This window comes from Heterodontus francisci, chromosome 19 (genome assembly GCF_036365525.1).
Source record: "Heterodontus francisci isolate sHetFra1 chromosome 19, sHetFra1.hap1, whole genome shotgun sequence".
NCBI classification, from domain to species: Eukaryota; Metazoa; Chordata; class Chondrichthyes; order Heterodontiformes; family Heterodontidae; genus Heterodontus; species Heterodontus francisci.
This window is the reverse complement of record NC_090389.1, coordinates 68832347-68855090: the sequence shown is the minus strand read 5'-3', so window position 1 is coordinate 68855090 and position 22744 is coordinate 68832347. Positions and strand designations below refer to the sequence as shown.

The 22744-nt window shown below is 39.9% G+C and overlaps 1 protein-coding gene across 1 annotated transcript; it reads left to right on the top strand.

Moving 5' to 3' along the window:
- The first annotated feature begins 1538 nt into the window (after window positions 1-1538).
- LOC137380150 (dual specificity protein phosphatase 7-like) lies at window positions 1539-7372 on the top strand. Its single transcript, XM_068051865.1, has 3 exons — window positions 1539-2321; window positions 3056-3490; window positions 5451-7372. The coding sequence occupies exons 1-3, from the start codon at window positions 1931-1933 to the stop codon at window positions 5756-5758; spliced, it is 1134 nt and encodes a 377-aa protein (XP_067907966.1). The 5' UTR covers window positions 1539-1930; the 3' UTR covers window positions 5759-7372.
- Window positions 7373-22744: the final 15372 nt, after the last annotated feature.

Sequence of the window (22744 nt, the reverse complement as noted above, 5' to 3'; positions counted from 1 at the left end):
TTTATGCTCAAGTCCTGGAGGACTATACTAAGAGGATGATAGTAAGGTTTACTTGGGGATTTACTTTCAGTAATACTTTATTTGACTTTAAATTGTAATGCACCATGAATTTACATTTGCAATTCTGATATAAAAGCAAAATACTGCGGATGCTGGAAATCTGAAATAAAATCAGAAGGCGCTGGAAATACTCAGCAAGTCAGGCAACATCTGTGGAGAGAGAAGCAGAACTCCGCTGAAAGGGCATAGGCCTGAAATGTTAACTCTGTTTCTCTCTTCACAGATGCTGCCAGACATGCTGAGTATTTCCAGCACTTTCTGTTTTTATTTGCAGTTCTGATGTCTTGCTGCTGCAGTTGCTTGCTCAGAAACATCATAGTGTTTTAGAATGTTTTCAAAGACCCACAAGTGACATTTAATTTAAAATATTTTGACAGAAGCAATATTTCCCAATAGACTCTAGCTGTGGAGCACAATCGCACTACCAATCTAAAGTTTTGTGCATTGCAGCCAATGACCTGCAATGGATCAGTTGGTATTGCAGACTGTCAGAAATTTTCGTTTCACAAGGTCTGAGTTGCTAAGGTTTATGTTTTAATTACTTTAAAAAATTGGACATATTGCGGCGAAATCAAAATATTGGAAACCCCAACAAATCTGAAATTAAAGTATGAGAACCTTTAAACGACTTCCCGAGTTCAAGCAATGTGCTTTTTGTAACTTGGAGTGTTTTTCAGCAGCTGAGAGTATAAAGCAATTATAAATAGGTTACCCCGTTTAAAAGAATGAAACAAGAATGTTGCACTTCAGCAACCCGAGTAAACAGAGAAGTTGTTAATCCTGTTACGGATGCTGTTTCAGATTGTTTAACAGGAAATCGCATTATAACCATCCGTTCGCAGGAAATCGTTTTGAAACCTCCCTGGGGAGCGGCCAAAACAAGTTGTGTGGTGACACCAGTTCCTTGGGTAGGATCATATTTAGATACTGTATTAAATATATTTACTTTGCGCATCTGTCCTTTGGGCTGCAAACTTTTTTTTGTGTTCCTCTACCATTAAACTCCGCCTACTGATTCACTCTTTTACCCTTTTACTAAGATGAAATGTCACAGGAACCCTTGGGCACTTTATTTGAAAGTGACTGTGATGAGCAATAATTAATGATTTGTTATTAAGATTTGTTACTGCATATACACGGCCTGATTAATGTCCCCCTGTTGTACTTTCATTAATAAGATCGCACGGACGAGTTACTCATTGACTCGCACCAACCCCGCGCTTTCTCGACCCAAACAAGGCGATACAGCGGGCTGCTGCCATGGAAACGTGACGTCAGCGGCCTCTCATTGGTCCGCCGCTTTTGCTACATGCTTGTAAATCAATGTGACATTCAGGGGGCGGGGAGAGTAGCCCCCTGTCCGCCGCTGATTGGTTGGTCTCGCGAGTGAGGGCGCTGTCGATTGGTGGACGGGGCGACGTAGAACGTGGCATGGGTACTGGGCTGGAGGGGGGGAGGCCTGTCAATCACGGCGCGTCACCGGGACTGCGCTGCCTTAACTCGGTGAGCGGAGAGCCTGGGAGGAGAGAGTGAACACACTGGGGAATTGCTGCCACTGACCTCAGTCCTTTAGCATTAGTGCTAGCTGAACAGGAGATGGTAAATGAAGACCAGCGAGTTAGGACAAATAGTTTCAATTATAAGGACTGCTGCTTGATTATCTCCCTCCCCTTTTTCAGAGGCATTGGTTCTGAATATTCATTTCTTTGGAGCAATTTTTTTTAGCTCCTCTTTAAAAGGAACACACGATTGCATTGGACTTGTGCCTTTTCTTGGGAAGGGGGAGGGGGTGTGTGTGTGGGGGGGGGGCAACGTTACAGTTCAGAGGAAGATATTAGCCCGTCGGCGATTCCCTTTCAAGGTTTTCCTCATGAAAAATCAGCTTTTTTCTACTACCTCGGCCATGGCGATGAACAAGAGTGTCGACTGGCTCCAAGAGCAACTGGAATCCGGGGAGGCGAGTCTGCTGCTGCTTGACTGCCGCTCTCACGAGCTGTATGAGTCCTCGCACATTGAGTCGGCCATCAATGTGGTCATCCCGGGGCTGATGCTCAGGCGGCTGAAGAAGGGCAACCTGCCCATCAAGTCTCTCATCCCCAACAACGAGGACAAGGAGAAATTCGTCAAACGGTGCAAGACCGACACCGTCATTCTGTACGACGAGTGCACGATCGATTGGCACGAAAATGGAGCGAGTTCTGTCCTGGGCTTGTTGCTACAGAAATTAAGGGACGATGGCTGTAAGGCTTATTACCTGGAGGGTAAGACAAGAAAGTTCTCCTTTCAGATTTGTAACAAATAAAAATCTGCTTAAATGAAAGATGAACTTTTTGATTGGAGGATATTCTTTCCCTTGCCATTTCCCCCCTCCCCCTCCCCCAAAATATGATCAGATGCCTTTAAACCAACTTCTCCTCCGGCAGGCTGCCTTTTTATTCAAAGTTGTGCGGTATAATCCACCAAAATCACCCTGATCAACTTTACTCATGGACTGAGTAGAAAAATTCACTGATTCCATGCAGGCTTCTTCCCCTCCTTGGTTGTGTTTTGGATGCCGTGACATGTTGAGCAGTGAAACTTTTTTTTTTAAATCACTCACGTCAGTTTTTGTGGATCAGAAGTGCCTTCAAACTTTGGGAATAATTTTAAGAGTCCCTTTTTTAGTGTGTGTGTGTGTGTATAAAGTTCAGTGGTCCAATGCGAATACAAGGTCCGTGTAATATTTGGGGATGGGGAAGAGAGAAACAAAATCTTTCCACCAAAAATTCCAAAATGGTTCCGCCATGTTGTCTTGGTTGAGTAAAGTCTGTGTTTTCATGAATGAAGCATTATTTTTGTGTTTTTAAATCATTAGTGGGGGGTTGCCATCGAATGTCTAAATACAGGCTTGTATCAAAACCTTTTTCTGATTTAGGAATGTTCAGTATTTAAAAGGATGCTCTGACAGTCAGCAGTACAGTATTTACAACTACTTCTCTTGTTCTCTCACTCACAGGGGGCTTCAATAAGTTTCAGACTGAATACCTAGAGCACTGCGAGACCAACCTGGATTGCTCCTGTCCCAGCAGCTCGCCTCCCGTTTCCGTGCTGGGTCTGGGAGGACTTCGAATAAGTTCCGACTGCTCTGATGGAGAGTCCGACGCCGATCGGGAGCCCAACAGCGCGACCGAGTCTGAAGGGAGTCCCCTGCCAAATAATCAGCCAGCTTTCCCCGTCCAAATTCTGCCATACTTGTACCTCGGGTGTGCCAAAGATTCGACCAACTTGGATGTCCTTGGAAAGTATGGCATCAGATATATTCTGAATGTAACCCCTAACCTTCCCAACATGTTTGAAAATGATGGCCAGTTTAAGTATAAGCAGATTCCAATCTCAGACCATTGGAGCCAGAATCTTTCTCAGTTCTTCCCAGAAGCTATTTCTTTCATAGGTAAGTTTTTTTTTTAATATTTCCAAAATATACTTTATTTGTAAAAATTACATTGCCAAACTGTTTCAAACAGCACCAAAAAATACAAACATTGCAAGGGAGATCAGTTTCCTTCAATACAACCATGAGTTGCCTCACAACCCCTCCATTTCATTTGTCATGCCATTAACATTTTTACATTTTACAACAAATGAAAATTTTCCTGATACAGTTCGAGGGGTTTCCCATGGATCCAGCTCCTCAGTTCAGCTTGGTGGGGGGACCTTACACTGTGGTCTTTCCCCATTGAGCCTTCTTTTTAGGCTTCCCAGGCACTGTCAGCAACGTAGTTTTTGTGTTAAGTGGAGCTGATTTAATTTGTTCTTGAGCTCCTCCACCACACTTCAAAGTTGTGCTGGGAGCTTTGGCTTGTGTGTATTTATATACCTTATGCCTATATTATTATTGTCCTTCTTTACTTCTAAATTATATTTCTTAACAGAAATAATTTGGTGTGACATCCTGAGAATATCTGCATTTACTGATTGAATAATATAATTTTGGATTTAAAAAGTACTGGAGTTAATGAAGATGCCAGTTTCTGAACAAACCTCAGTATTAAATCAGTTGTGCAGTGTCTAACAATCTGCTAATTGCTTATATGTAATCAATATTATTTGACCTATTTCTTTTAACTATTCATTGTTCTTAATGTAAAATTAAACATAAAATGAGTTTGACAATCCGAAAGTAGCCATGTTATATTTTATGTTTGAACTTGTGACATGTGCTGACTCTGTTCATGCTTAATTATAATACGCAGCCTGGAATGTTACCATTTTAGTTTGTAGCACTTTTTACAGTTGTCTTAATGAGATGACAATTTATTTTAAGATATTAAACACAAGCCAAATCTGAGAAATTTATGTAAACTAGTAAGGAAGGGAAACTTCACATTTTGTTCAAGAATATCTGAGATTGTTACATTACTCTAGATGGCCATGTTGATGTCTTGTAAGATGATTTCCTTCTTGAACCTAACATACCCCAATTAAAATGAACTGGTATAGAATGTCGTTCATTGTCCTCGCCTTCACTCCCACCCCTTGGTTAAGCAGGCTACCTGTCTCAATTCTAGTGGCTTTAATTGCATAATCATATGCAAGTTTATTTGGTTCATTTGCAGTACCTGGGATATGACATCATTTAAAAATAATGCATCTTATGAATAAAAATGGTATTTTAACCATATTTAGATAATATTGTATTCCATCCACAGGGCTGAAAAGTCCGAGACTATTTTGCCACTTGACCCCAGGTGGCAACAATTTTTTTCCCCATTCCTCTCTTTCCTACCCCCTCTTTCACCTTGCTTGTTTGCATGGTTGTAGTCAAACCTTTTTGAATTATTTGGGGAAAAAAGAACATTTGTTGTAGTGCCTCTTTGTATATCTTAATTGAGACAACTATTTTACAGAATTCCATAACTACAAAGCTTTAAGCTGGAAACCTATGTTCAAATTTGAACACATCTACAACTTGCATGCTTGAGCTGCTCCCACTTATACAGTGGGAGCAGTAAACTGCTTTCTTTAGCCTTCATTGGGTCTAGTCCAGCAAATAGTTTTTAAGTTGTTGCTGGACTTGCCTAAATGTTGACCAACTGCTAGTTAGTGTTCAGTAGCAACATTAACATGCAGTGACTTTTTTTTAAATCACTGGAAGTAGCTAGAACATTTCTTGATCAAAATGTGTAACCAAGGTGTATAAATGTGGCACAAAAACAAGAAATGCTGGAATCACTCAGCAGGTCTGGCAGCATCTGTGGAAAGAGAAGCAGAGTTAACGTTTCGGGTCAGTGACCCTTCTTCGGAACTGTATAAATGTGGCAATGTTTTGTATATAGGATACATGATTTTTAGCTAGAATCAGTATTTTTGTAATTAATAGTGTTTTTTTTTCTCTATTTATTTTGGGACAGATGAAGCCAGATCCAAGAAGTGTGGCATCCTAGTTCACTGCTTAGCTGGGATTAGCAGGTCAGTCACTGTGACTGTTGCATATCTCATGCAGAAATTGAACCTATCTCTGAATGACGCTTATGATTTTGTAAAAAGAAAAAAGTCCAACATCTCTCCGAACTTCAACTTCATGGGGCAGCTTTTAGACTTTGAAAGGACTCTAGGACTTACCAGCCCTTGTGACAACAGGGCACCTAAAGAGCAGCTGTATTTCACCACTCCTACCAACCACAACGTTTTCCAGCTGGACTCTCTCGAGTCAACATGAAGAAAGGAACACATGCAAATCTTTATCCTAACCGTTTGAAAAGCTTGCTATCAGGCGATCTTGGGGGAAACTGGTCTGACCAGGTTGATGTATCTGATCACTGCTTGGAGAGCGTTCTTGCTATCTCATATCGCCCTGATAATAGTAATCAGGAAATAAACTGACGTTCACTGAAGAGTGGTTTTTCAGCCTCAAGGTATTAATGTTTTGGGGAAGAATCGTTTTCAGAGCCCAGTTATCTTCTGTGAAAGCTGATTTCGTTGAGCACAAAGACTGGCAATGAAACCCATTACAAGTCTGGTGGCTAAATGTGATGAAAAGACTTAGGCACTTGGACATCTCCAGGAAGGTGCCATCCCAGTACTCTTCTGATTTGCATTTTGAGGTAGTTTTACTCCTACAAAATGTAGGGTTTCTGTTTTTTCCTCTAATAACCAGACTGTTGTACAAACAGTTATTGTTCAATCACATTTTTATGATTGTTTTCTATGTTATTTGTTGACCTAATGCAGTTTGCACAATTGTGAAGCCTTCGAGTCATGGCACTTCACTGGTACTCCACAGAGAGAATGGACACTTCATTGTAGTAGGCATCTAGCAAATGTGAATGGAGCAGGCCTGGATGTTACTTTTGCCTGGATTGTGCTTTGAGAGTTTTGTAGGAGAGTTAGCACTGTAAGAAGATAGTTGTTTAATTTGTTTCCCTAAATACTTAAAGCTGAAGAAGAAAGACCTTTTGAAGTCCTAAGCCAATTTCTTTACAGCATGCTTGAGGTTGCCCTGGCTGTGTGTAGTCAACAGGTTATGATTAATGGCAAACAGCTGGGCTAAATTGGATCCAGGTCAGTCTGTCAGTGGGAAGTAATTGTAGATGCCAGCACTTATCTTGCATACTACATACTGAACTTTTTTTTTTACTGTTGCTGCTACTCTGAGATCCCAGACAAAGTTGAAATAGAAACCTTATTGAGCTGCAAATAACAGAAACCAAGGTTAATGTAGTATTACACTTGGGTGAAAAATTGTCTAAGGCTTCGGCTTTGGCTGACTTTGTAACCTATTTCAGCATTTTTTTTTTGTAGTATGTTCTCTTTTAATGTATTGAAAATCCACTGAGATGCTTGGTATTAAAAATGACTTTGACGTAATTTGTATTGACCGAAGCTTTTGGGTCCAAATTTCTGCAATATTTTGTGCATTCTGTTTCCTTTTTTTTAAAAAAGAAAAGTCCAGTTTTCTTAGCCTTTTTGTGGAGGAATGTTAATGTGACTGTGTAAGATACAAAGAAAAGGTTTAACAGTTAACAGAACACAGGCATTATTTGGGGGAGGGGGAGGGGGAGTCGGTTCATTACAAAATGGATCATTTTGCATCTTACCTCACTGAGGACTTTCAGGGATTATGAAAATGCATCAGTTATCGTGTTACAGCTGAGTGGATTTGTAAAGCTTTTGTGCTGTACATGGTTGAGATGCATACATGTTTCAATATGAGCTTGGTAGAGGGTAGTTTTTGCTTTCTGATTATGAAGGAAAAACTCTATATTGTATAGTATTCTGAACCAATACAACACATGTTTATACTGCAAATAAATATTGAATTATTTTTTCTTTAGACACTGTGTCACATTTCTGTGTCCACTTCATTTTTTAAAAAATTTGTTCTTGGGGATATGAGTGACATTGGTAAGACAATATTTATTGCCCCTCCTTTGTTGCCTTGAAGGTATGAAGAGTCAACCACATAGTATGGGAGTAGAACTACGTGTAGAGCAGTTTCTGAAGGAGATTAGTGAATCAGTTGTGTTTTTACATTCATTTACAGGAATTCAATTTCATAACCTATGGCCTCTGGATTGTTAACCCAGCACTATAACCACTAGGCTACTTTCCTTCCGTTTTAACCATTTTTTTTTCCCTGGCAGTTCCTGTTTTTGTCCTTTTCCTGCCTCTTCCTGTTCATTTAGCTTAATGTCTTCTACTAAAGTTTCTCATCAGGATTTCCTCTTTTTTTTTATCATCTCTGACTTATGCACTGTTTAACGGTATTTGGTGTTAGACAATTGAAAAGTAGTAACTATCTCTTTTTGGGAAGGAGTAGTTGAAATTAAATACTCTTGTCTGTGATAGTGTTGTACTGAGCTTGTTTTGACAATTGAACTCCACTACAGTTTGGATACGCCGATATACTTGTAGGCAACTAGCCATTAGATGAAGTACATTGTAGTTGTTATGCACCCATCTTTTTTGAAGGACCAAGTTGAAACCTTTCCTATTCTACCTGGGGTGCCTCTCTTTTTAGTTGACAAGGCTGTAATTTCTGTTATTGAGTTTAGTCTCAATGATGTCTCTTAATTTTCCTCCCTTCTTTAGCTGAGTGAGGAGAAAGGAAGATATAATTGCGAGTAAAGAATGAATGTCAAATATTTGGGTCACCTTTAAAGCTCATTAACCTATTATGAAATACGCAGTATATTTAACCTCTTTGTAAACCAGTTGCATTTTGTTTGTTGCATGTTAGCGTTTTGGATTGATGTGCACTAATGCTGTCACTCTTTGGAATTATATTTAAATGTGGGTTTAAATTTTGCATATGTACTGTGCGAGAACTGTTAATATGGCAACAAAGGTAGTGACAGAGGAGAAAACCCCTCAAACATCAAAATAAAATGGACAACATTTCTTAAGACTAATTCCTCAGCAACGTGAAATGTCAAGTTCTTTATACCTCCTAGTATGGGAGTTCTTGGGTTCCCAAATTTCCATTTAAGTGAATACTTATTACATTAAACACTTCAGTTTTTTTTTAAACAGGTTATGGCCTCAACAATCTGATTGCCAGAAGCTAAGTCCAGTTGTCCATGTCCTGTCTTATTTGGAAAACCGTCCAAAAGTCAAGTTTCTTTACCAAAGCACTTCAGTGGCTAAAGGCAAGACCTAGATTTAATATGATTTGCCGTTATCATGGGGATTTGGTTGTTTTGCTTTCTTATCCATATAATTTTCTTAAGCATGCAATATACAAACTCTACAAATAGTGCTAAGCCCTCCTGCCCTCTGAAAGATTGTGATTGGACTGAATTAGTTGTAGCGTTCAATTTGTTAAATTTTTCCCATCCATGACATAAGGGTTTTAAGCTCAATTTTAATATAATATTGTAAATGGGCTGAATAATCATTTTTGAGGACCACAATTAGGATATATTTTGACTCTAATATCTAGAGCAAGCAAGCTATGAATGGAGGCTCCAAGACATGGAGCAGCAATACTGGTGAAGTCCATAGGTGGAAGGAGATGGTCAGCATTATGACTATATTAGACTAAAGCAATAATATCACCCCACCAAAAAAGTATGTAACTATTTTTACTGTATTAAATGAGCTAGCCATTAAAGCTAAATCTACTATAACGAAAACACTAAAAGTTAAACACTTTCTTTAAATGTTAACTTTATAAGAAAAATAATAGTGGCAGTAACCAGAACTCCTGGAATGTTGAATGCTTTTGGTTCTGAAAAATGTGTTTTTTCTACAGTGAGACTGTCTGTCTGAAGGTCAGCTATGTTGCTATTTTGCTTCCTGTATCATTTGTGGTTTTCAAAGCACACTATCATGTGACTAACCTGCTTCCGATATTTCTCACCACTAAAGTTTCTCTTCCTTCCTCAGCCTCAAAATGTCAGTGAGTCACTGCCAGGACAGATAAGGGTTGTCCTATAAGGGTGTGTGTACATTTCAAGTTACTGCTGTTTCTGTTCATTGATGCATGTGTATGTATTTCCTGAGGTAGGGTTGTGAACTGTCGTAATATTTTTCATTCTCCTCTAATACCCAGAATAGCCTTCCTTGTGTGAACTTGAAGATTTACCTCAACTACATAGTGATTTTTATAAATTTCCAATCCCATTATTTTACCCAACCAACAATATTGAAGATTTTCTGCATGTTAGCATGATAAGTTTTACTTGATGAGAAACTATGTTTCAAGCACCAGAAAAAAAATGGAAATACGTTTTTGTTGCAATACTGTAGATAATTTAGAACTCTTAAGTGGGCAACGTAGTGGCTGTACTACAACATCCCTATCAATGGTAGCAGTAGAAACATGAGTCCACTGATATTATCTCTCTTCCTCCTTTCCTTCCCAATCCATATTAAGAGTAATTCAAAACAGCTGTGCTTTAAAATTTGCAAATTTCAGAAAATATTTGCAGATGGCTGCCATTTCTGCTCCTATTCTTGATCATCTTAACAGGCTATTCAGTCTCTTAAAACAGAATTTCTGGCTTGTGACCCAGAAACTCCAGACATTATTGCTTCCAAATAAAACAAGCTACAAATCCAATTTACTGTCAGCTGAATTAAAAAATATATTTCAGGTGTTGTGTGTGCTTCAAAACTCAAACTTGTGATGCAAAGGTTTTATTTCTTGAAGAGAGAGTTTTTAAGTTTTGAGAGTATATTTTAAGAATGAAGTCAAATGCCTGAAGGCATATTCAATATATTTTAAGTGGAAATTAGACTTCCAGGCTCTATTAAGCAATGGCTGTCCTGAGGACTGCATTGGAGCCAGTTTTATATAGATTTCTTGTAAATCAGGTCTGACATAAAGTTCAGAGAACTCTCTTGTGTTGGTATTTTCTTCCTGGAGGTTGGAACTGTAATTAAAAGTCTGCATTGGCTTGCCATTTAGAACTCCATTCTCCCCTGTATCAGAGGAATTGCCTTTTCAGGTCATCATAACATCTAATAGTTTTGGTGGTCTCTTTTCTGTTTGAGAGTTCCACTCAGTATGAAATTGATATTTTGCAGCAAACAAGAGAAAATGACTCCTTCCTGTTTGTGGATGCTCAAAATGATCCTTTTGATTTAAATAGGAGACTGTCGATAAGAAAATGGAGATTTATGGATAATGGCTAATATCTTGAATTTTATTTCTTCAAAATCAGCCAATAATCAAGTTTTGCGGGTTTTTAAAATACTTGTCGGAAAGTTTTGAGTTTCACGTTCACGTATGCTAGACCTTTTTTCAAATCATTTGCAGTTTTGACTCAACTTTTAAATGCAGTTTTGCACATGGGGGAGGGATGTGAAAGCGGGCAGCACAAAAATAAAATAATTAACATGCTAAATCTGTATAATTTTTAAAATGACTATCCTTGGGGCTTACAAAGAAGCAACTGTACAGACAGTTTTTGTGGAGTTATAAATAATTTGTCAAAACCCTGTGAGTGGCTTCTACACAACCTAACTTTTTAAGCCAACTATCATAGATTTCATAGTGGAAACCATTACTCTTAATTAGAATTTGTAATTAAGGAACAATATCCTTTTTTGTTTTTGGTCTTCCATTGTAATACAAATCAATCATGATGCTGTTTAATGTAGATAGTGGGAATGCTGCATTGATGTGCCAGCTAACATCAACTCCCTTAACCTGCTGGCAAAATCATAGATCCAGAAGTGCCTTGATTTGCAGAGTGTTGAGAAAAGATATTGTAACCAACCTTTTGTGTTAAATCAATGAATTTTTCCCCCACTTGTTAAAATCTACCCATAGTTGGGATTTGCAGGTCTGTTAACTTTTCATCAAAACTGCTTTCAGATGTTTGGAGTACAGTTAAGGATGCCATGTGTAGGAATAACAATGTGGTATTGTCACCAACAAGATTGTAGAGTGTAAAGTTCCTGGTAGGACTTGCCTGGCACTTCAGTTACTCTTTTTTTTTTTTTGAAAAGCCTAACTATGCCATCACTAGTGCAAGAACAGTCAGTACTAGCCAGCTCTTGATTAGTGAGGACTGTAAAATTAATTGCTGCAGTATCCATCTACTGTGTGTATATAATTGACAACTGTTAAAATATCTTTTTGGATAAGAACAAACTGCAGGAAATAAACACATCATCTATAAAGTGAAAAAAACGAGTTAATGCTTTGGCTATAGACTCATCACCAGAACTGAAAATTAGATGATAAATGAGCTTCCTCATGGGGCTAAACAAAAAAAAAGGGGGAGGTAGAAAAGAACAGTCAAAAAAGTCAACTCCGCTAAATCCTGTCACAAATGAGCTATTAATGGATTTAACACATTGCAGTTTAATGTTCTTTGTCAGTATCTATTGATATGGATACACCTTGATGAAATGTTTGGGGAAAATTGACCTATATTAAAATTGAACCTGGGGTCTGTAACAAAATTGATTTGTGTTCACTGCGTTGTGCTGGGTGAAGTGTATATGCCACATTGGTTCATATGTTTGTCTAGCCAAGCTGCCTCAACAGTCTAGGATATGATTCATTGCTTTATATAAGCTTCAGTGTGTTCTGCCTGGGATAGATGTGAAGATCTCATAACTAGGAATATTGGTAGTGTTATCAACATACTGTATTCAAAGTTTGCAACAATTCTTTAATCCAACTAAATTAATAGAATTCAGAAAAATGATATTCAGACAACCAAGTGCTAAAATGGTGAATCACTTGCTTTACTCCTGCGGTGCAGCTTTTTAGTTCATGTCAACAGTTTTTCACATGAAATTTCTGAATTCAACTGAACTATCCAGGGAGCTACCAAGCAGCAGTGAAGTGTTTCTCCACAGGAAGGGAGGAAGATCAGAGGAAAATCAATCCAAGATGTTTTCACACACTTCCTTGGAGCCGGCAGAGGACCAGGAGCAAGTCAAATATTGGTTTCTTGTGGAGTGGTGCCATGCAGGGTGGAGGAGGGGTGCAAGCTTAGAAGTTTGGAGGCGAGTTATGTAAAAAATTTCAAATTGGTAATTTATTTATAAGGAAAACAAATAGGATGGGTGAGTATTCTGTTTATCTTCTGTTGATGCACTGAATTTGGCATCAGCAGTGCTTGTCTAGTATAAGTAATACTTCCATACCTAAATTTATCTGAGCTTAGCAAAAGCACTGAATCACTCCGTGGGATTAGTATGCTTGATTTTTTCCATGTACCATATTGTGCTTATTTCTAGTTTAGCAATATAAAATTGTGTCCCAAAGAAAGTCTTCCATGCTTCAGCTCTTCTAAATCCCTTTATTGCATGTAGTATGGTAAATATATTAATGTGGCACTTTGGTTCAGAGCAGACCTCAGCCTACTCCTGAGCAGTATAGAGCAGCCAGATGGGCTACAGAAGGTAAGATTGCAAATTGGGCTTTGGAAATGGGTCTGGGTTGAGAACATGTAGCCAAGGATGTGTTTATCAGGACCTCTGAATTCCTGTTTGAACAAATGTAACTAAAATGATGAACGTTATTGTCTGGTATGTAATTTAACATAACTGATTTTTGTAATAGGCTGTGGTAAGATTACACACTTATTTGTAGTTTGTTGATTGTTTTATAACCCCTTTCCTTTAACAAGGATGATGTTTCTCACCAATCTCACTTTTGAATTCTCTCTTATTGCCACACTACTAAACAGTACCCAACTGAAAAGAAAGTGACCAGCCTACTACTTAGGATCTGCTGGCAGCTCTAATCAGCTACTGGGGCATAACTAAGAATGGGTGTAAGCATTTTTCACCTTTTTCGCCTCCTCTCTGAAAGGAGGCTGTACCTGACAAAAGTATGAATGGGTCGTCATACTCATCATTGGCCAGCTGTTTGGTACACAAGGCTGCACTGCTTGTAAATAATTGGTGCCGAATACTTTCACTGATGTGTATTCATCCAAATTAACTTTTTTCTGTTTGTGTACTTTTTACCATATATGTAAAGCTGTTCATTCCTTGGATTTTCTGCTGGGGTTCTCCTGTAGCTTCAGCAGATCAGAAACCCCATTGACATAACAGAAACTTCTCTGTTTCCACTGAGCTTTCACCAAAGTTACAACAGGAGATCGAGAGAACCTCCACAGCAATTTTATCATGATGTCTAGCTTTACAGAACATAGAACTCAAGGTGTATGCTCTATAGATCATTCTGACAAAAAATGAAAATGACAAATCTAATCTTGTATTATTTCGGGACATGGCGCAAGAATGATACTGTAACCTTCAAAGATTTTAAAGTGTAGCACTTGGGAATTGTTACAAAATGTTGACCTGCTTTTATTACGCTGCAATTTTAACATAGTATGCAGGTATGTAGGAGGCAAGAGTATTGGATAGCATTATCTAATTCTTCTCCTGACTCAAACAGATACAGTACTTGCATCTCAAATCCAAACTCTTCATGGTGGCATAGATAATTGTGTGTAGCGCTTTTGTATCACAATTATAACAAAGTATCACAAAGTATTTACAGCTCAGAAATAGGCCATTCACCCAAAAATTCTATGCTGACGTTTATGCTCCACATGAGCTGCCTCTCTCCCTACTTCAGCTAACTGTATCAGCATAACCTATTCTTTTCTCTGACATCTAGCTTCCCCTTAAGCGCATCGATGATATTTGCCTCAACTACTCCATCTGGTAACAAATTCCACATTCTAACCAATCTCTGGGTAAAGAAGTTTTTCTTGAATTTCTTATTTGAATTATTAGTGGCTATCTTTATATTTATGCCCCCTAATTCTGGTTTTACCTGCACATGGAAACATCATCTCTACATCTACCCTATAAAACTCTTCCATAATTTTAAAAACCTCTGTCAGGTCGCCCTTCAATTTTCTGTTTTCTAGAGTAAAGAGCCCCAACCTGAGGATATAACCTTTCAGTTCTGGTAAATCTTTTATTGCACGTCCTCCTTTGCCTCTATATCCATTGTATAATGTGGAGACCAGAACTGTTCACAGTACTGTAAATATGGTCTAAACGAGGTTCTATACAAATTTAACACAACTTTTCTGCTTTTCAATTCTAACCTTCTAGAAATGAACCCAGTGTCTCGTTTGCTTTTTACGGCCTTATTAATCTGTGTCACTATTTTTGGTGATTTGTGTATCTACTTCCAGACCCCTCTGATCTTCTACTCTACTTAGGCACTTAGTTTCCAAGGAGTATGTGCCCTCCTTATTCTTCCTTCCAAAATGCACTAGCTTACACTCACCTATATTGAAGATGTATTTGCCAATTACACACCATTCTGCAAGTTTATTAATGTTTTCCTGTATTTTGTCACAGTCCACTTCTGTATCAATTACATTGACCATGACCACAGCCCCCCCCCCCCCCATCCGCAATTTGGTGTTGTCCACAAATTGTGAAATTGTACTTGCAATTCCTGAGTCCAAATTGATTATGTAAATTGTGATCCCAATACTGATCCTTGTGGAACACCCCTTCCTCTCTTTCACCCATCTGAGTAACTACCTTTATCCCCTATCCTCTGTATTTTAAGTGGTTCTTGGAATGACATGCCAAGAAAATCAAATCTAATTCAGGAATAACCATCAGCTAACCTGAGGAACATTTAATATTGAATACAATTTGTTATAAATTATTCTGATTCCTAATGGCTCCATGGCTAAATGCATCATGTGGTCAGATGCTTAGATGTACAGACCAGAAAAGTCTGTGGTTCAATCCATGGCCTATGCTGAATTTACTAGTTGGAAAGAGTGAGTCATTACACTTTACTTCCCTGAGCTAGTCCAGGTTCCTGCTTCTGTTCGCTCTCAGTGCTCCCCACTAGAAAGTTTGTATATGTAGACAGTCTACTGCGCTTTCCACTTATGCACTCATCAAGCTGGTGATCTTCGGCCTACTAAAGTGAATGGGCAGAAAATCGCAGGTGGACAGTCACCAAAAGCAGAAACTCTAGCTCAAATATTTTGCCTCCACAAAAATAGAAGTCTGCAGACATTTGCTGTCTGGTGTCACGTGAAGAATAGATGGCTAGTTCACCAAGGTACCTGAGTAGTGACTGGTGGTGCTTGTGAAACGATATTCCAATGTTAGAGCAGAGGGTAAGGGAAATGTTGTTGCTCCCCACCTCCCATGATCTCTTTATTTAAAGTTACTCCATTGATGACATGACATTTCGCTCTCCCAGCTCATGAAAGAAAAATTCCAGCAATGGGAAGGGTCAACATCTTTTTCTGCTAAGAATCCAACCAAAATTTATCTTCATTCATTAAACCTTTTAGGTCAACTGAAGATGGTTAACTGGAAAATGTAACTATTCTATTGAAATTCATATATTTTGCTACTGTCATGCTTGCCTTTGAAAAGTTAATCACTGAATCATTAATACTTTCCTCTATTTCCCTATAGTTAAAACATGTAGCTGCAGTTAATTATGTGACTAATATCTCATAGTTGAGGTAATGAGTAAGCAAAGTTTCATACTCTCTACCAAACAGATTCTCTGAGCATTTTATAGTCCGACTTTATCATATTTGCAAAGTCTACGCTATAGTTGCAGTGTTTTAGTCAGTAGTTGAAGCTGCTTCTAACTCCAGAGAGTAATGGTATCAGGCTGTAGTAGTTTTGTACATCTTGGGTTTGACACCGAATGGACTAATTCTAATAGAGTATCAAAGTTTAAGTGCTCTGGGCATCTCTTGTAAATTTACCTGGAGTTCATTTAAATTAGAATTAGAATTAGAATATTACAGCGCAGTACAGGCCCTTCGGCCCTCGATGTTGCGCCGATCATCTGACCTACACTATTCCATTTACATCCATATGTCTATCCAATGACCACTTAAATGCCCTTAAAGTTGGCGAGTCTACTACTGTTGCAGGCAGGGCGTTCCACGCCCCTACTACTCTCTGCGTAAAGAAACTACCTCTGACATCTGTCCTATATCTTTCACAAATGTTTATAGAGAGTATACATTGCTCTTTGAATATTTGAGTTTTAATGGCTAAGGAAGAATTTAATCATGTGCATAGCCCTCTCTCTTGGTAAATAAGAATTTAAGTTTGTGTAAATGGGATACTTCAACACATCTTTTACTGAAATCCTTATTTTGTCACTTCTATAGACATTTCAATGTCTTCCTTCAACCCCAAACTTCAGCTTGTTCAAAACTTAGTTGCTGGTATCCTATCCTATGCTGTCATGCTTGCCATCTACGCTGGTTCCCTGGCCGGGATTTAACCTTGGGTGGATGGGAGGTGGCCACCAACTGAAAAGTCGGGGGTGAACCCGCTTCTGCCTCGTCTGGGGATCCAACCCGTATTTTGCGGGTCGTCGGGCTTCAATTGGTGTGAGGCGGAACTTCCACCCGCTGGAGGTAGGAAGTCCCGCCGAATAGAGCTGCTGGCCAATCAGTGGGCTGGCAGCTAACTGTCCCAGCAGCGCCACAGGGAGCAGTGGCAACTGCTGGGACTACAGCCCAGCTCGAAAAAAGATGTCGGGGAGCTGGAACAAAAGTAAGTTTCGGTTGCCTCACCGGGAGTAATTGGTCGGGCCCTGGTGAGGCAAGGGTGGTCGACTGGGGGGCATGTTGGGGGTAGTTGGGGCAACAGGGACAGCCTTCTATCGGGCACAGAGTGCCCGATCATGAGAGCCCTCCCCCCTCCCGGGCCGTCAGAGCCACCAGCTTTTGTCAGGCGGCTTCTCTCAGATCTAGGACACCTACTTGCCACGCATAAAATCCGTGTGGCGGCGGGCAAAAGCCCTTACGTGGTCGTTAACTAGCCACAAGGGCCTTGATTGGCCTGGGGTGGGCGGGCTGTTTCTCACCGCCGCCATCCTCGTAAAGTGGTGGCGGAGGAGAGAATGGGTCGGGAAGAGCCCCCGGAGCCTCCCGCTCCATTTTAAGCCACCCCACCAACCCTCCCCACCCGCCACCATCCTGCTGTTCAGGGGGGTGTAAAATTCAGCCCCCTGTCTTTCAGTGCATTAAGCTTAAATTTTCATTCTGACCTTCAAATACTATGACCTCATCCCATCCCACCTCTAATTTCCAATAATAAAAACAGAAAGTGCTGGAAATACTCAGCAGGTCTGGCAGCATCTGTGGAGAGAGAAACCGAGTTAACGTTTCAGGTCGATGACCTTTCTTCAGGGTTCTGATGAAAGGCCATCGACCTGAAACGTTAACTCGGTTTCTCAGTCCACAGATGCTGCCAGACCTGCTGAGTATTTCCAGCACTTTCTGTTTTTACTTCAGATTTCCAGAATCCACTATATTTGGTTCTACCTCTAATTTCCACCTGATTTCTACATACCTTTTGATCTTCTGATTTCTGGAATCTCCAACTCCTTTTGCATGACCGAGCCTTCAGTTGCCTTGGCATCTCCCTCATCACCTTTTGCACTTATCTCTCAATATCCTTTTTATGGAAAAAAAACCTACTCAAAACTTTGGACAAGCTTTTGGTCAACCTTCCTAATCTCTTTCCTGCTTTGGTGTCTGTTCTTTATCTATTTCCATTATGTAGTATTCTGGGATGTTTTTATATGTTAATAGTGTTGTACAAATACTTGTTTCTGCTATTCCTCCTCCTCCTCCTTGTCCTCCTATATTCCATATGCACATGTCATACTGGTAGCTGCAGTATAAATGCACTCAAAATAATTTTAAGTGCAGACGGAACCACACGGACATGTTTTTTTTAAAAAATGGTTTGCAAATAGAATTCCTTTATGGTGATGAGAAAGCTATAAAAACAACTGATGGCTGTAGTAATCTTAAGTATATTAGGTCTGTAATAAGATCCGTTCTTTGATCTGTGAAATCTATAAATGAATATTGGAGTCCTTTTTCAGCAATGATTTTAGGTGTTTTGTGATTTTTTTTTTTCACTGCAGAAGCAGTTCTGTAACGGAGGCAGCAAGACTCGCCCAAGGGAATTTCCATGACTATACTAGGAAATTAAGATATTTCATAATGTAAATATTATATTATTCAGAGGAAAGAAATCCATCACCCAAAGCTTCTCAATTCCAATTAGAATTAACAGGAAGAACAAGGAAGTTCAAACATAGGTTAAAAAGTTGCTTTTTGGAGTATATTTACAGTGTCACCTACAAGCCCCTCTACCTACTAATGTACATAATTTATGAGCCAGTACAAGTTTCATTGCCTCTGCAAACTGCACACAAACTTTAAACTATAAATGAAGTGGTTTGGATAAATACAGATTATGTTGAGCCGGTGATAAATGAGGCTAGTTAACATACTGGCTAAAAATCTATCTATCCTAATTTTTGTATTGTTGTACAGATCATTCTATCACATTAAATATTGCTCAAAATACAACTGGACAATTGTAGAACAAGAGAGGGTTACAAGGAGTAAATATTATTTCTGGCTTCAGATAACATTAATTGCAAAGGCATTACTCAACCTCAAAATGATATTACTGCTTTGAAACAAGTCATTGTTCTGTTTTTTTCCAACTGTACATTGAAGAGGGGGTAATTATTCCATTTTACATTCTATTTTTGTGTTGCATATTATTTAATTGTACTTGCATGGTGACCGTGTTGAAATAATGCTTTTGTATTGCAATTGGTGTTAGTTAGGAAAATGCACCAGTAACATCCTACAAACAGGTAAGGTGATGTAGAATTAGTTCATCAATATTTTGGTGGTACTGGTTGCAGGAGGAACATTGGTCAGGACACCAGGAGAACACCCAACTTTTTGAATAGTTCCATGGGTTCTTTTCGCATTTTCCTGAAACACTGAAGTCTCAGTTTAATGTCTCAACTAAAGTCGAAGCACCTCCTCACTACTGCCTAGACCATAACAAAGAATTTGTATTTATATGTGCCGGAATTTTACGCCCCCCAAAAGAGCGGGTTGGTGGGGGTGGGGCGTAAAATGGGGTGGGAGGCAGGGAGGGCTCTTGCCGACCTGTTACTGCCTCCACTGCAAATTTGTGGGGCAGCCCGCCTGCCCCAGGCCAATCAACTGGCACTTAAGGACCTCCTTCCAACACCACGGGTATTTTACCCTTGGCTGGCCTGCGGCTGAAGCCTTAAAGCCTGCCTGATGAAACTAGGTGGCCTTCTTATGGGCTGGGGGGGGGACCCTTCCTGATCGGGCACCCTGTGTCCCATGGAGGGCCGCCCCTGAAGCCCCATCTGCCCCTAGTGCACAACATGCCCCTTCTCATTGGCACCGCCCCCTGCCTTTTTTCTGGGGCCGTCCTTCATTTTCCTCCTGAAGCTGGGTGTAGTCCCAGCAATGGCCACCGCTCCTGGTGGCGCTGCTGGGACTAAGAACTGCCGGCCCGTTGACTGGCCGGCAGCTCCATTAGGCGCGACTTCCTACCTCAATGAGGTGGAAGTCCTGCCCTAGACCAATTAAGGGCCTGGGGAGCCTAAACTCCGGTCTGGATCTCCATGCCCAGCGGAGGTGCTTTTCGGCCGGTGGACGGGGCCCAATGAAAATTTCCGGCCATGATGTCTTTTGAACCTTCAGGATGTCCCAATGTGTTTCACAGCCAATTAATTATTCTGAAGTGTAGTTACTGTGCCGCCAGTTTGCACGTACCAGATGCCTCAAACATCAATGAGGTGTAAATTGGTCATGGATGTTTTAGATGGTGTTGATTTAAAGTTAAATATTGGCCAAATCATGAGGGGAAATACCCTGGTCTGACTAGTTCCAAAGGGCCTTGGTTTAAGTTTTCATCTAAAAGACAGCCATCTGCCCTGATGTTTCAGCCTAGAGTTTGTGCTCAAGTACCTGTAGTAGTGCATGAACCTATAATCTTCTGTTCTATGGGTCAAGAGTGCTACCAACTGAGTGATGCTGACATTGATTCTGACACTGCAGTTGGTAGGCCATTTCTGTGGTTCTATTGGGAAGTAATTTGTAATTGATTACTGACAAGTTTGATGAGTAGTATATGTCATATCATTTTACTGACGGTGGCCTTTGGATTTATAAAGTAGTTGACACATAATTGTGTTCAATGGGAACACAGTATCCTGCCCCAGTAACGTGTATGGTTGTGTTCTTATTATAAGGTTCCATTTTGCATTTGCAGTGTGACTGGTTTTTAATTTTGTTTGTAATAGCACGTGCATTATATTTTAAAAATCATGGGCTTAAGTCGAGTCATAGAGTCATCATCATTATAGCACAGGAGTAGGCCATTTGGCTCATTAGGTCCATGCCAGTTCTCTGTAGAGCAATCCAATCAGTTCCATTCCCCTGCTCTATCACTGAGGCCTTGTAAGCTTATTTCCTTCGATCCATCCCATTCCTTTGCAATCATTCATAGTCTCCAATTCTGCCCCCCTCATAGGCAGTGAGTGCCAAATTATTAAAATTTCTTCCTCACATCCCCTCCACAAGTCTTGCCCAAGACCTTAAATCTGTGTCCCCAGTCCTTGAACCATCAGTTAATGGGAACAACTTTTCTTTGTCTATCTTATCTGAACCTGTCTTAATTTTGAACACCTCTATCAAATCTCCCTTCAATCTCCTGTGCTCCAAGGAGAACAACCCTAGCTTTTCCAACCTAATCTTGTAGCTAAAATCCCTCATCCCTGGACCTAGTCTGAGCTCTATGTAATTCCAATATGCGATTAACTCTGAATTGGTCTGGAAGGTCATTCAGCTATAAATAGTCACAGCTGAACAAACTCATGGATGTCTGATAGTTATCTTCTTTCAGCAACTACCTAGGCACTTGAGCAGCATATTTCCCAACCAGTTAAACCCCACAAAGCTATGGACGATGAAGACAACACTTTGGTTCACAAGGACTGTGCCCTGGTGTCCGAGTTAGCACTTGCCTCTAGAATTTGAAAAAAAAAACAGTATTGCAGAACATTAGTACAGTGGAGACGACATTCTTTTGGAGCATCCTTTGGCTGGGAATATGTGGAGGCCACCTGAAGGAATATGAAGGAGATTTGATTTTGCTTTAAGATTTTTATTAAATGTGGGCAACAAATTGCCAGTATGAAATGTACTTCTCATTGGGCAACTCAACAAACTGGAGGTGGGAAATCAGGCAGGATTGCAGAATATGCAGCAGCACTTTAAAGAGGAAGGATTGACGCATTGAGATTGGACACAAAGCAGCACTTCAGAGCAGAAGGCTGTTCATAAAAATAATTATCTGTATATAAAATAACCACTACACCATTTTTATGGCATGCTAGCATTTCTTTTTATACAGAATAGCTTTGCATATGTTCTGCATTTCCTGCTTTTATTTCCAACTATTGATAATGTAAGAGCAACTGAACACTTTGTTTTGTACTTGCCAAATACTGCATTAATTTAGCAGTTCTTCATGTGACACCTACGGCAGCAAGAACGTTCAATTTGGAAACCTTCAGAGACTCAAAACCCACATGTGACTCCTCTAAAAATGTGTTCCAAATCTCCATCCAGTTTTCTCTGACTGCAGCTCTCTCTTTAAATTAAGCTGACAATATCCACCGTCCAACTTGTACCACCCACAGTTGGTGGGCAAGAGCAGGAAACGGCCAAGGCAATGTGGACAGAGGTGAAAATGGCATTGGGATGCCTGACATTTTTTTTATTATTTTTTCACAGGATGTAAGCAGTGTTGCCCATCCCTCGTTGTCGCGAGAAGGTGGAGGTGAGCCTGCCTTCTTGAACTGCTGCAGTCCATCTGGTGGAGACTATGCTTTCTGATCCCAATTAACATGTATGATTGGGGCCTCCTGCTATTTCAGCCAGGAGCAATGGCCACCAGGCTTCATCTGCCCAAAGATTGGGCTGGACAGGAACTCGAGGGTAGTTTATGCTTCCATTCCGTGTGCTATTTTGGTATTGCAAACAGGGTGTTGGGGATATGCGAATTGTCCCTATTGTGTCTTCATTCACCTAACTCTTTCTGCAGAAGTACTTAGTGTCAGAAACAAGTAAATTCTTTGAAATGCTGAGTAGAATTTATTATTCTGTATTAAACAGGAAATTTAGATAGGCTGTTGGAATTTTAATCTTTTCCTACTTATTACTATTCAAGAGAAAAATATATAGTTGCTTGGGGGATGCCCAAGGCTACTGTGGGTTGGACACATTGGGCTCTTGGACTGGAAGGTTAACTTTACATTTCTCTAAAACTGCATGCACTTGGCTTTATTGCACAATGTAATTATAACCCAGCAGAATTAGAACATCTCAAGTGTACCCTATAA